The 15,141-nt window shown below is 33.6% G+C and overlaps 1 protein-coding gene across 2 annotated transcripts in view; it reads right to left on the minus strand.

Moving 5' to 3' along the window:
- Positions 1-2,868: 2,868 nt before the first annotated feature.
- Positions 2,869-15,141, minus strand: part of NIPBL (NIPBL cohesin loading factor) — a 188,505-nt gene continuing 176,232 nt past the window's right edge. Inside the window, exons 41-47 of one of the 2 annotated variants that reach the window (XM_045787277.2) lie at positions 14,123-14,230; positions 13,419-13,619; positions 10,117-10,263; positions 8,131-8,405; positions 6,341-6,515; positions 4,411-4,599; positions 2,869-3,849 (exon numbers count right to left, since the gene is read on the minus strand). In XM_045787277.2, coding sequence (XP_045643233.1) covers positions 3,484-3,849; positions 4,411-4,599; positions 6,341-6,515; positions 8,131-8,405; positions 10,117-10,263; positions 13,419-13,619; positions 14,123-14,230 — 1,461 coding nt within the window. In that variant the 3' untranslated portion in view covers positions 2,869-3,483. Of the gene's footprint in view, positions 3,850-4,369; positions 4,600-6,340; positions 6,516-8,130; positions 8,406-10,116; positions 10,264-13,418; positions 13,620-14,122; positions 14,231-15,141 lie in introns of both variants that reach the window. The other variant, XM_045787278.2, reaches the window with a different exon arrangement.

Consider the following 15,141-nt stretch of genomic DNA (forward strand, 5'->3'; position numbering starts at 1 on the left):
TCAGAAATTCAGATAGACAAACTGAGGGATGGGTATGTGGTGATTCTCTAACAAAAATTAAAATCATTAAAAAAATCCTGATGAGAAAAAAATTTGTGTGCATACTACATCACTGTGAACGACAACGCCATACACAAGTGGAGTCTCATCACACCAAACACACAGGGGTTTTATGACCACTTGGTCAATGACCTATGCAAACTGGAGTTTGTTGGTCAGTGCCTTATCATACCAAATTTACATTCAACTGTTTCTTAGGACCAACAAACGAGGAGTGCATTTAGGAAAATCTTCAGATAAAAATAATTGTGTAATGAATAATATGCTTCCTATGATAAAAATTAGCCAAGAGGTTAAACAATCGTAAGAGTTTAAAAAATGAAATAAAATAAAATGAGCAAGGCAAACAGCAAAAGCTTGAAATAAGGATTTTTGTAGAACAAAATTTACTATCAAGTGTTTGAAATTACATGATCATTTCAAGTGAATGATCTGATGGGTTTTATATTTGCAAAAGTAACCTAATTCCAGTTTATGTCAATATTTTGGAGATGCAGACCACCTGGGTGCTACGCTAGTGACCAGGATGAGCTCTCTGTGCAACCAAAAGTGGTGTGCAGGGAGAAAACCATACATCTCCCCAGTTAAGTTCACTTTCTAAATGACTGTACGGTAACTTTGCTCACTGCTCATGAAATCCACATTGGACAGAAAAGCCGACTCACCTGTCTTCATGCACAGACTACAGTCGCCAATAATTGCCTGTGTGCTTCAGTTACCTGCTAACAATTCAAATACGCAACAAATCAACAAAGTACGCTACATATTACTTTTTTTAAAAGTTTAGAATTTCTTCTACTAGAGATTACTGAATTGTTTTCTGCATATGTATCCTGGTATGTAGTTTTTAAAATTACCCATTCTTTGTCAAAATAGTAAAAAAACAATTTAAATAAGAAAACACAAAAATTTCAAATTAATATATTAAAGTGAAGAGGTACTTGGCAGTTTTTATATCAAATATAACATCTCATTTCAATACAAGTCAATAAAATATGACTTGGCATATTACAGTATCAACAAACTATAGATTAAAAACTTTGCAAATCCTTAATATATTTGAGAAGTTCAGTTTTGTAGATTTGACTGTCAAGGCCTCAACTTATTTACTAAGACCTAAAAAATTCATATCTGAGAAATCTACTTTTTGAAAACTTTGGTTTGTGTATTTTAAGGGTTAAGGCTTATAAGTTATACCAACATTTGGCCTATATTAATAGCTAAAACACTGGAGCTTAGAATATTTGGGAAATTCCTAAACAGCAATTCACGAGGCAACAGAAGCCTTCACTACTGTGTACCTACCCCCTAAAGCACATTCTAAATAGGATCCCCAAGTATATACATATATACTAAGTATCCTTTAGAAACTGGTTTACTTTCAGTAAGGATAATTTCCTTTAATGCTTGATGTTCAATTAGCTTAGAATAGTAAGACAATTATTCCAATTTCAAACTTAAATCCCTATTATATATTTATATATAAATTGCTGAATCTGAGACTCAGTTTTCCTTATCTACAAAATGGGGATAACATAATTAGCAGAGGTTTTCTAAGAATTAAATAATAGCACGCATGATTGATTGTCAGGCTCATAGCATTCAAAATTGGCTTTTTTTTTTTTTAAAAACCACATCTTTATTCCTTAGTACTCTACAGGCTGAACCTTATATTCTTACATTTTTTCTAATTATTAGTATTTTACTCTTTTTGGTAAATCACTGTCGTTTTCATAAGGTACCTCAAGTCCTTTGCTGATTAAACATACTCCAAGGGGGGGGAAACCCAATCTAGTTTTGTTCTACAGAGTTCACAGTAAAAAGGAAGTAGAAACAGGCAATTAAGTGGAAGAAGAAGAGTGGGAAAACATTTCCTTCAAGAAAATGTTCTGAAAGAATTCCACATAGGAAATAGATCCTGAAGAGTTATTTTCATTGTGGTTTAATAGACGATCACAAAAAGGTATTTTGTGGCAATGTCACTCTTCCTCACAAATTGAGTATTTTCATTTATTGGCCAATTTCATAAAACTTAACATTCTAAAGAGGTCAACTTTTAAAAACGAACTTAAAAATAAGTACACATTGTTTAAAGATTTAAATTTGAAACAGACCTTCTCCCCTGTAATTTTAGGCATTACTATTTCTGAGCATCAACTATGCAGATCAAATGATTAAATACCCAACTTTCCCCATTCGTAGTAACAAATAACCACTCCCCAACGAGGTATAAAATGTTTAGAATAGAAAATGAATAAACATCTCAACTAGTAAAATTACTCCTTTTTCCGCATTAAAAAATAACTTGTGAAAAATGTAATGTAATTACGAAGTGTCATACTCAATTCTATCTCTAAAATAACACACGGCATAATTTTAACTAAGAAAAATGCTAGTTTCCCAAAATAGCATGATTGTTACCTTTACCCGAGGTTTAAAAAATAAATATTACCATCATGACATCACTAGAAAGAAATTGAAGCATACAAGGAATAAACTATAGTTTCTTTTTATATCAAAATGTACTCTTGAAAATGTGTTTGGCACAGTGCTAAATCATATATAGTTAATACTAAATATTGCAGGATACAATAAAACCCTGGAGTTAATTGTTTACACCCTCTTATGGGAATGAAAATAATAGATACCAATTATTCAGAAGTCAGCCTATACAAACTGTATAAACAATATTTTATGTTCTGCTTTGAAAACCAGTGATATAATAAATTTTACATAAAAGACTGCAAAATAATATAAATGGATTTAAACAGATCTTTACAATAAGAAATTCAAATGGAAACAGACAAGTAACAAAGAGAAGTAAAAAAATTTATTGCAGTATTCGCTCCACCAGATTGCCTGGGGATCCCTTTTCTTGTATTGTTTTCAGGGTGACCTAATACATCAAAATCTACATTTACAAAAACTCCTTCTGCAGATAGGTCATAGATACTGCATGCTTTTTTTTTTTTCAACAGAATAAATTATATATCCAGGAGATTCTGCCATTTTACAGCCTGGAAAAAACAATGCTTCCCTGGAAACTGGGCTAAGCTAAAGAAAGCCATCCGCTGCTAGGTTAAACTCCAAGAACACTTTATTAAGAACATTAACAGACTAATTTCCAACATTCACTTGTTTATTTTTTAAACAGAAAGTTTTTTTTCCAAGATATAAACAATTTTTGTTAAACTATAATACAGTGGGAGTAAAAATGAACTGAGAATCTGTTTCTGCTGCACAACAGCGAAGGGAGCTCCCACAAAAATGTTTGCCCAACATTTCCTTCTTTTGTTCCTGCATCCCAGGTTCCATTCTTACTCTTCATAAAACTGATTTTTTTTTTTTGCCAGAATGTTGATATTTCAAGTTTTTCTGCCTTTTAAAAAAATTCCTGTAAATTTGGCTGCATGTACAAATTCATTAGCTGGAAGTCCCATCCTTGGCGGCATACAGGGATCGTAAAGTCTGAACAACTTTATTAGTCAGCTTATTAGCACTCGTTAGAGCAATTTTTTTGTAAATAATGTCTGACTCTTTAATAGTGTCTACCCAAGGCACCAGTTTGCGGCCATCACGGCGCTTAGCCTCAGTCCAGGAGCCACTGTAGGAGCCTGCCATCCACTGAACACTGAAGCCATTGCTGGTTTTCTGTACTACTCTTGCAATTTGTGGTCGATCTTTGTACTTTGGACAGCAAATAGCGATGACATCCATGACGTCAACACTTTCATTCATCTGTGCTGCCAACTCCGTAGAGTCTGAATTTCGTTTTGACCTTCTCAATGACTAAAATATTGGGGGGGGGAAAAAAGACGAAGTGTTACACAAAAGAATTTTAGTGAAATTTTTGTTTTTATTGCTTTTAATCCCTTGACGCCGGGAGTTGGGATTTCCCAGCACACTTCCATTGCCGGCAATGAGACGCACCGTGACCGCCAGCGCCAAGGGGTTAACATATACTTGTAAAACCATATAACTCTTAATTTGTACCCGTGTCTTTACTCTTATTGATATATAAAATTATATATACATATGAACCATAAAGCTACATAAAACTTAGCAACAATAAAAAAGGATAACACACATTAATACAATCCAAAGAAAAATTAATAACCCTTTATGCTGGATAAGTCTCATTTCTGTTTTTTTCTTTTTTATTGTCTTTTATGTTAAACTTTCTACAAAAGGATGTATAAATGGTTAAGTAGAGAATCTCTATCTACAAAATGTTTTCTCTCATAAGTATTACATTACTTGGTGTACATTTAATAGACTGACATATATAAGCACATAAAAATCATTTTACGTAATACGCTGCGAAATACGTTGACTCCTCCTCCGCCTCACCCCTGAAGTGCCTCCTCCTCTATCCTCCCCATCACTTTCATCATCTTCTGTCTCTGCTGCTGCATTATTTTTAGGGCTGCCTCCTCCAAGCAGCGAGGTAATTGCTTTGTTCCGAGCATTTGTACTAGCTGACACCTCCCCTTCTTCCTCCTCTTCATCAGGGTCCAGATGTTCCATGAGAAGTTTGAACTACAAAAACCAGATATGAATTTAGAGTTAAATAAATAATCTTAAAGAAGACTGCTAAATCCCTGAATGTTTCCTGTTTAATTTTTTTCCTAAATGTTTTCTAGGCAGTAGTCGCGTGTGGGTACTAGTTTAGTAGCTAAACAGATTTTAGCTATTGTCCAAGATAGGGCCTGGCAAATATTTCCTATAAAGAGCCAGACAGTAAGTGCTTTCAGCTTTGCAGGCCATATGGTTTCTGTCATAACGACATAACTCTGCCATCATAGTGTGAAAGCAGCTAGAGACAATACATAAATGGATGGGCATGGCTGTTTCAATAAAACTTTATTTAAATGGGCCGTAGGGAAAAATTAAAAAAAAAATAAACAGGCAGCAGGGGCCAGATTTGACTCATAAGTTGGAGTTTGTTGACCCTAATCCAAGTCATCAAGCAACCAGATTAAAAATAATTACTGACAGACATCTGTCAAGTTCTCTACCCCCTTTGCCCTCTGCCAAAATAAGAAGATACAAGAAGAAAAGGATGTTAAAGAACTTAAAAAGAGAACTAAAATAATTTTCAGCTTTAGAGTATAAGGTCTGCAGTCAATGAATAATATGAAAAACACTGTAGTTTAATTATTTTTAAAAAATTATTTATTTTTAGAGAGCAAGAGAGAGAGGGAGGGAGGGAGGGAGACAGAGAGAGTGCATGAGCGGGGGATGGGGGGCAGGAGGAGAAAGGGAGGGGAGAGGGGAAGCAGACTCCCCACTGAGCAGGGATCAGAATGCCAAAGTGAGGCTCTATCTCCTGACAGGGAGATCATGATGTGAGCTGTAACCAAGAGTCGGATGCTTAACTGACTGAGCCACCAGGTACCCCTCTGTGGGTTTCATTCTTGGTCAAAAATATTATTAGTTATGTTCAGCTAGTTGCTTTAAATAGAATAAAATAAAAAATATTTATTTTTTATGGACAATCTCAAAAAAAACCCATGTTTTTAAACATAAAACTTTCCTGTGGTAAAATATACATAAAACTTACCATTCTAATGATTTTAAAGTGTTTGATTCATTGCCATTAAGTATATTCACAATGTTGGGTAATCATCACCATCATTTCCAAAACTTCTTTATCATCTCAAACAGAAACTCATTCTGTACCTATTAAAACAACAGCTCCCCATTCCTTCCTCTCCCCAGCTCCTGGTAACCTCTATTCCATTTTTTGTCTCTATGAATTTGCCTATTCTTAAAGACATTTAAAAAGCACAGTTTATACACACACACTCTCACATACTTGCTGAGTATATATGTAAGATATACACAAGCATATACATCTGTATTATGCTTCTTTAAGAATAACATGAAAAAGCAGTAATAGTGGTTGTCAGGAAGGAAAGCAACAGAATGGCTGAGGAGGGCAGGAGGATGACTTTTCCTGATTTTTGCTTTTATGAACTATAAACCATGTAATCTGAATTAAAAAAAAATACATATGTGGGCATGGCTTTTTCCTGAAATATGCCTAAAAACTCTCATTCTCACTAAAATAAAATGAGTGGTGGGCTGGTATTTTCTAAGACAAAACATGATGCAATGGGTGAAATGGGAAAGGCAAGCTTCAAGTAACTCATTAAAACCACATAGAGAAACGTAATCCTGATAGTTCATGAAGTTTCCATGTAAGGGAGAGAGCTATCTCTCCCTAAAGAATTGACAGTATTATTAGAAGGAAATAGATTTTGGTTTTACTACTCACATCTAGATACTGTTTTACTATACTCCTCTTCACATCCTCAGTGATTTTGGAATTGGCCATATCACTCCGCAGGAAGTCCAGTGTTTGTTTGGGATGAAAATGAACTCCTGTTTTTCGGTTTATCGCTTTATCATATACTTTTGCAGATTCAGATGGAGAGTATTTCTGAATTTTACTGTTTTGGGAAAACAAAGTCATTAACTTTAAAAGTTTTTCAGGTATTTATATTGTAGTTAAACGTCATTTACTAATTAAACTTTTTGTCACACAGATTTCAAACAGTGAACTTCTACACAAAAATAAATATAATTAAAAAAAAAGTTTTTCAGGTATTTATATTGTAGTTAAAATTTTAGTTTTAAATTTAAAAAAAATTAAATTTAATTTATTTTTTATTTTATTATTTTATTTAATTTATAATTTAAATTATTTAATTTATTATTTATATATATAAAAACATATTTACTATTTATTATTTTATTTAATTTATAAATTAAATTAAAAAATTAAATTTAAATTAAATTTTAAAAAAACTAGTTTTAAAACTAGTTTAAAATTTCAGGTATTTATATTGTAGTTAAAATTTTTTAAAAAAAAGTTTTTCAGGTATTTATATTGTAGTTAAACGTCATTTACTAATTAAACTTTTTGTCACACAGATTTCAAACAGTGAACTTCTACACAAAAATAAATATAATTTTAAAAAAGGAAGTAAAGACATAAAGGCAAAGATTAAAAAGAATAATATCCTCTTGTTTCCATCAGTATTTGTCTTGAACAGAGGCATCATTTAAATGAAAATAATTTCTCATGTCTGTTTTTGAATACCATGATCGTGACTATAGAATAGTTTCAATATAAATACTGGTTTACCTCCTACTTCCTTGCCTTCCAACTACTCATCCTCTACACAGCAGCCAGAATGTTTACAAACCTGTTTCATATTATTAATAACTCTTGCTTAAAAATCTTCTCAACTCCCTAGCATCGCTCTAAGACCTTACAGGTTTTTATGTTATTTTGAACTAGTTGCCAACATTTAACATCAAGATATTTCTCATTAAAACCTGGATTATCTAGCTTCTCTTGAAAAAGTGGAAGCTCCTGGCCACATCATGCCCACCCTCTTCCATGGTAACAAACTGATGAATGTCTGAGTAATACCTGAGCCCTTTAAATAAAACATTCTCTTTCCAGTTTGCCAGTAAATTTATACCAAATCTACTTTACTCTGTTTCATGATCTGTCCCCTAAGAACATTTGACTTTGATTCCTCATGTAAGGTTTTCATGAATATGAAAAATGACCAAAGTTTCATACAGCAGAAAAAAGTTACCTATAGTGACTAATCATGGGTAAAATTATGGGGCATTCACAACAAACAGCACTTTCCTACCTCTTCCTTTGTAGAGTACATTACAGACCATTTGGGTTCTATTGGAGCTCAGCCTCGTTGGTCTGCATCTATTCTTTATTCATAGCTCTTTAAAAACTTTAATTTGCAACTTAAGATTAGCCTAATTCTCTAATAAGACCTATTTAAGGAAATCAACAAAGTAAGTCCTTTCATTTATAATGCAACTAGGGAATGTTTTTCCTCTCTTCAATAAAAGAGCAAACAAATTGCGGTATATTACACAACAAAATACTATATAGCAACAAAAAGGAACAAAGTCCTTCTTTTAAAAGGAACATTTTTAATATGAAAGTAAACATGCAATCAAAAATGGGTTTCATATTTCTTTATAATTTGAACAAAGTTTTTTCTCTCACTGCTTATGTAACCTTACCTATCAGAAAATCCACAGAGATTCTTCAAATGTTGTTTTAACATCAGAAGCAATAAAATACCCTGCGAGACATTTGCAAATTCAATTAAAGGAGCTGAATTTTCTGGCAAACATTTCATCACTGAATTTATATCATCTTCTGAATCTGAATCTGAATCTGAATCTACACGTTTCCGTGACTTCCGAGGCCTGGAAACTTCTTCTTCACTCTCACTTGACTCATTTTCTTTACTAGGTGATGATTTTCTCTCTTTCCTTTTGTCTTTTACCATTGACTGGGGGGAGAAAAAAGGAAAAATAGTAACAAAATACCACTAATAAATAATTATGCTCTATTCACAAGCTTCAAAAAAATTAATATTCTGACTTTCCATAAACAACAATTAGGTTCCAAGACTAAACAAAATCATACATAATCCACTGCTCTGGTGCCCCGCTCCCCAAAAGCCCTTCTCAAATATCAAAGGGAAACAATTCTGTTATAGGACAGAGATGAAAGATAAATTAGTTACAAAAGTGTTGATTTGATACATAGGTAAGCCACTCTAGAGGAAAAACAGTAATTATAATTTAAGTAAGGGCGCTTAATTTAAGTGCCTGGCTGGCTCAGTCAGTAGAGCATGTGACTCTTGATCTCAGGGTCATGAGTTTGAGCCCATCGGGCAAAGAGATTATTAAAAAAAAAAAAAAAAAAAAAGTGTTAAATATAATTTAACCGAGAGAATACAATAGGTTTCAACACCCCAACTTCTATCAAACTCTCCCTTTTAAGAACTTTCAACAATATGCAACTTTTCCTAAATTAAATTCCGTGGGTTTTGTTTTTTGTTTTTGGTACTTTATGAAACTGTTAGCTCTTAAAAAGAAATAAAGTCAGCTGGATTTAAGAGAGGGAAAATACCAGATTACAAAGCAATTATTATTGTTAAAGAAGAAATAAAACAGGAGAAACATTTACAAGTATATCCATAACAGTAAGTGAAATAAAATAAGATAACATGATGACTAAAGTTTCTGGGAAATTACTAACTTCTCAAACTTTAAGGGGCACCTAGGGATTCTGTTAAAAATGAAGACTGTTTCAGCAGGTCCAGGGTGGGACCTGAGGTTCTGTTGTTCTAACAAGATCTCAAGTGAGGCCAGTGCTGCTGGGTCCCAGTGCACACTTCAAGCAGCAAGGGTTTAGCTACCTCTATAATTCCAACCCTTGGGTGTTATAACAATTTCCTGATTTACTAGTGTGATCAGGGGGAGTTCTGAGCACAAAGTTTTATAAAATGAGATCTACTTGTATCATCAGGCACATGAAAATATTCCAAATAATTTTTAAATAATTTACTGAGGGCCTACTAGGTGTTCAAGTGCTATACCAGGTGCTACTACAATGAAACCAATTACATTTCCTCCTAAAAAACCATAAGAGAAGACATAAGGTTTATAATAAAGTCGGGAAAGATTCTGGGCACAAAATATGCCAGTTCCATTATGATGCTGGTGTTCAGGGATACGGAAATTAACAGTATTATACATTTAGTTTTTCCCTATAAGTAAGCTATTTATATCTCTTCAAGTATACTATTGTGATCTACAGCATTACCAGATTTATAGATAGCAAGGTGCTTTAAAATGGGGTTTAAATGAATATATGAATGGACACCAAACACTTAAGATCAGTGCTTAAATTAAGAGAAAAAAAGAAGTGGGATGGCTTATCAAAAGAATAATCCATATATAAATATGTATATGTGTGTGTATATATTTCTACTTAAATGATCTGGAATGGAATGGTTTTAGGTCTTTCTTAACAGAAATGAAATGGCAACCCACTTCTTCTCCCCAATTCAAGCACTGCCCAGATTTCAATAAATTCATTTAGAAAGACTTTACCTGTGAAAAGAAAAAAAAAGAACAATGGAAACAAAACAGTGAGAATAGCATGCCTGCACTTTGACGGATGCATTAAGAATAGTAATGTGTGTAACTTACCTCCTTGAATGACTGCAGTAGGTTACTACCAGAAACTGAGAGTGTTATGTCTATATGATGCATTATAAACAACGGCTCTTCCTGTGTCTGGTATGGAAAACAGGCTAGATTGTCTGCTATATACAAGAGCATATTCACTTCTGTTTTCTGTAAATTTTAAAAAAAGGTACACGTTTAGTGGATAATCTAGAAATTCATCCAAAAGGCCTTTTTAGAAAAAATATTAGAGGGCACTTTCACCTCAGTGGTTCAGAAAGAGAAGGGTAAGGGAGGGAGGGAGAGAGCAGGGGAGGAAGGTAAGAAAAAGGGATGGGGGGAACAGAAATGGATTTTATAAAATAATCTTATACCCATTTTCAGAGATGACTTATACCATGGACCTCAAGAAGGGAAGAGGTGAAATTTTTCAGTGCACCGAAGTGGAATTCCCTGAAATTTTCTTATAGAGTATATGGAATCTTTATGATAAATCCATACCACATCAGAAAGTATACATATGAATTCATAATGATTTGTCATTGTGCTTCTAAGAGTTTAACCCATATGGAGATCAGTTACACACAGTTACTATTCTGCCCTCAAAAATAAGCAGTAATCATAGTACTAACATGTGGGTTAAAAAAAATCAAAGTTCATGTATTCAAAAAACATTTGTCCATTTCGTACATATTCAAAACTCAGAGTATGAGTCGTTCTGACAGGGCCATAACATAATCTCACAATATTAAAAACTCTGAGGGAGGCAAAATTTAAGGCAAACGTTATGGTTACTACTAGTTGTTTGCTTTAAAAAGAAGAAACAGAGACTTCCAGCATTTCATAATCATACAGAATGAATACAGACAGAAAAGCACATTAATATTTAAATTCCTTTAAAACACAGCTCAGGAAAAAAAAAAAAAAGGAAAGAGAAAATACGACAATCAAAACACACTCCCTCCTTCCATCTTACCTATCCTGCCATGCAAACAACGCAAAACCCAACGGCGGCATCAGCAACAACAAAACTCCATAGGACAGATGCAATAAACTTGCTAGCACTCTATTTTTAATTTTTAAATATGTATCAACACCTACGTGTTAAAGTTGGGGAAATGCACACATAGAACTCCACCTTGTCTATTAGTTTTAATACTAATTTATATATATATATATATATATCTATATATATATCTCCTAAAACTGAAAATGTTCAGGACTACTCTGAATAAAACTTTATAACTCTGAAATTCTTCAACTTTGGTCATAAAAAGTCCTATATTGCTCTTTCCTTTTAAAAATCAAATTTCTTAAAAGAATACTCTAGAGCTGCTCCTTCCATGTCTTCCTCACCACTCTTAATCACAATCAACCTTGTGTCCCTCACTGCTTGACTGCTGCCATCTAATCTCGCCCCATTTCTTTTTTTAAAATATCTTATTCTCCTTGACTTCTGAGTAGCACTGGACATTATTCTCCATCTTTTCCTTCCTCAAATCTTCTTCTTTCTTAGTTTTCTCTTCCTACCTCTTTGACTACTCCTCTATGTCCTTCTCAACTCCTTTTCAACAATCCTTTTATTTTCTCAGGTGCTCAGGACAAAAATATTCCAGTTATCCTTTTACAATTCTCACACAGCCTCATTTAATTTATTACTTCTTCACAACACTTTTCTTTCCTACTGTCATCATAATAGATCCCTTGTTACCTCCAGTGTGAACACAACGCGAAAAAATCCATGTTCCTAAAATGCTCTTTGGCACTTGTCCTCATCACTTTATTCAAAAAAATTTTTTTTTTTTTGGTTTGTCATTGTCTACAAGATCCTTCATAAACCATGCCTCATTATGACCCTTCTGCTCCAGTCAAATAACAATCTATTCATTACTTCCCACACATTCTTATCTTTGTACCTTTATTACGTTTTTACCCCTGGCTTAAGCAGTAGCTCTATCTCATCTAATCTCTCAGGCCTTCAGTGATTTGTTCCTCCTCTGACATCGTTTGTTGGAAACAATCAGGAGACAGCACTGCGTTACGACAGCTGAATTACCAGCTTAGTACTGTGCATGCTGGGATGACAGAACACTGAGCTAATGACAGTCAGCAGGCCAATAAAACCACACAGGAATGAAGCTCAGGAGACGAGATAAGGACGAGAGCAGTATCAACAGCACAAACTACCTGGCACGCAGAATATGCTAACCTTAACTATATTTACTTCCTTTATATTGTGTCCTATCGCCACAACTGGAGGGAGGTAAGATCAGTGAGGGCAAGACTACCATATCATACCATTTCCATTCCCACCATGATGCCCCATACACAATGAAAACTTAATACTGATGATGATATGATGATGGTGGTGGTGATGATGACGATTAAATTATATTCCAAGTATTTCTGAAATAGATCCTTGTAATATTTATTTGCTAGATCACATATCAAAAAATTTCATGTAGCACTCAAAAAGAAGAGGTCTAGTAAGGTATCTACATTCTGGCAATTTAAATTTTATTTTATTGAAAAAAATTCTGGTTTTGGGATAATAACAAAGTCAACTTTTAAGTGACTAAAATACAAAAAACCCCACAAACTCCTTCTTTTGTTCTTTTCAAAACTTCACACACACATAAGCTAACTGATAAGCTCTATGTGGGTAGATACTACATCTGTCCTATCTACTATTTTATCTTCCTCTTAGCACAATGACTACCACACATGGCAAGTGCTGAATAAATATTTGTGTAAAATGAATGAATAAATCAAGAGGTAAACTTAAAGAACAGGACATTCTCTTTTCTTGGCTTACGGACCTGGCCAATGCAATTTGTGCAATAACCCAAAGGATCAAAATTGTAATTACACAAAAATGGGCTCTTCATTAAGGAAGTCAAGTTTAACAAATAAGGATCCCAGCAGTCAAAAACCTACAACAGTTTTTCTAACAATATTTGGGTGTGACAGAGATAAGTGAAATTTCACCTTATTTATTGAAGTAACCTATCTCCCCTGCAAAGTGATAGCTTAGTGATACAGCTTATTTAAAGTTATGCTTAAAGGAAATGTTATCAAAGTTTATAAGACACTCGGTATGGAGACACAATTATATTTTATCCCTCACTGTATTTATACTCATGTAAAATTTCCCCTCCAAATTTGACTATATACCTTATAATTACTACAGAAAATGTAAAGAAACACATATTTAATACAGTCATTATTATTTACTAAAATGGTAATATTTTCAAAATGGTGACTACTTCAGGCATAAAATTTATAGAACATTTATTTTCTTAAAATAATAAGTTTTTTATGCTTACAGCTGTGTCATCAAAGAGGTTGAGTAAAGAAATTAGAAAGGCCCGTCTGTGTTGGCGGTTTCCACGGATCATGGAGTAAAGGTGTGAACACAAAGCACTAGAAGACTCATCTTGTCTGAAACCCCTTACAGGATCTTTTAGGCAAGTGTTGATTGCCTGTTGTACCTGGTAAGACATCTTCATACCAGCCACTGCTTTCATCTGAAATCAATAAAAGCCTTATTTTTGACATGGAAATTAATTAAGAGTCAAATTAAAAATATACTTTGAGCATTAGAATCAGAAGCTTAACTCCAGTGTTTGGCTTTCTTATTTAAAATAATAAAATCACAGAACACAAGTGCTGGAAAGAATATCAGAGATCATCTATTGCAACTCCCTCATTTTATGCAAGAAAAAATCAAGAATCAGAAGAACTATTACTGCCAAGCTCACACAGTTAGGGATTAGAACCCACGCATCCTTATTTTGAGTCCAGCATGTTTGCTGGACTGTCACCCCTAGCTCAATCTTAAGAGTTAATCTTAAACAAACACCTCTTGTTTAGAAGTAAATACTTCTAAACAAGCCTAGTTGCATGTTTACAAGTAAATACTAAACAAAATATTTTATTCTAGTATGAATAGGGGCAGGACGTTTATCAAGGAAATGGTATACCAAAGAAAGACGTTTAAATTAAGGTTATACAATTTAAAAACACATACATGAATAAATCCAGCATATTTTTTGTCTATTTCCACAAGTTGCTGATCAGCCTTGTTCCTCATAGCTGGTTCCGGGTCTGTTCCCATAGCAATTAAATATGGCACACACTAAAATAAAAATAAAGGCATTCTTTTAGTATAAATAAATAAATAAATAAATAAATAAATAAATAAATAAATAAATAAATAAAGGATTTATAAGACATCACAGTAGTAAAAGCTCTATATGATGATGACATATGTCAAAACTCGCTGTATATCTGGGATATATGTATTTAGCTTTATAGGCATTCTTATATATGTCATGTCTTGGTGTTGTCTTAAAAATGATTAATCTTCCCTTAGATTTATCTTAAAGCAAAAAAAAAAAAAAGCAATGAAGCATCAGCAAAAATACTGATGTGGTGAAATTGAAACAATTTCAGTATGAAGTAAAGGTTCTTTAAACATAAAGAGCTCCTACACTAAGTTTATCCATTTAAGATTATGACATCGGGGCGCCTGGGTGGCTCAGCCGTTAAGCATCTGCTTTTGGCTCAGGTCATGATCCCAGGGTGCTGGGATCAAGCCCCTCATGGGCTCCCTGCTCGGTGGGAAGCCTGCTTCTCCCTCTCACACTCCCCTTGCTTGTGTTCCCTCCCTCGCTGTCTCCCTCTGTCAAATAAACAGATAGAATCTTTAAAAAAAAAAAAAAAGATTATGACATATAATACAAATATATAATCCAATAAATTTTCAAGGTTGACTGAATTTGCTATGTAAAGATAACAAAGGACACAAAGTAATTTGTCTTCCATATTCAAAACTAGGGAAAATATAAATGCATCCACAACAGTGATTTTATGTAGGGCTTTAATGATCAGTCTGATAGCTAGTATTTTGTTAATAGCCATATCCACTGGATTTCTAAAGTCAAGAAATACCAATACTATGTTAAAAGAATCTGAACCAGTGGTGAGACCTGGAAACAATAAACAAACAAACAAAAACCAGCTTAAAAATAAATAAAACCACAGCAC

This window comes from Ursus americanus, chromosome 15 (genome assembly GCF_024610735.1).
Source record: "Ursus americanus isolate L20-20 chromosome 15, mUrsAme1.1.p, whole genome shotgun sequence".
NCBI lineage: Eukaryota > Metazoa > Chordata > Mammalia > Carnivora > Ursidae > Ursus > Ursus americanus.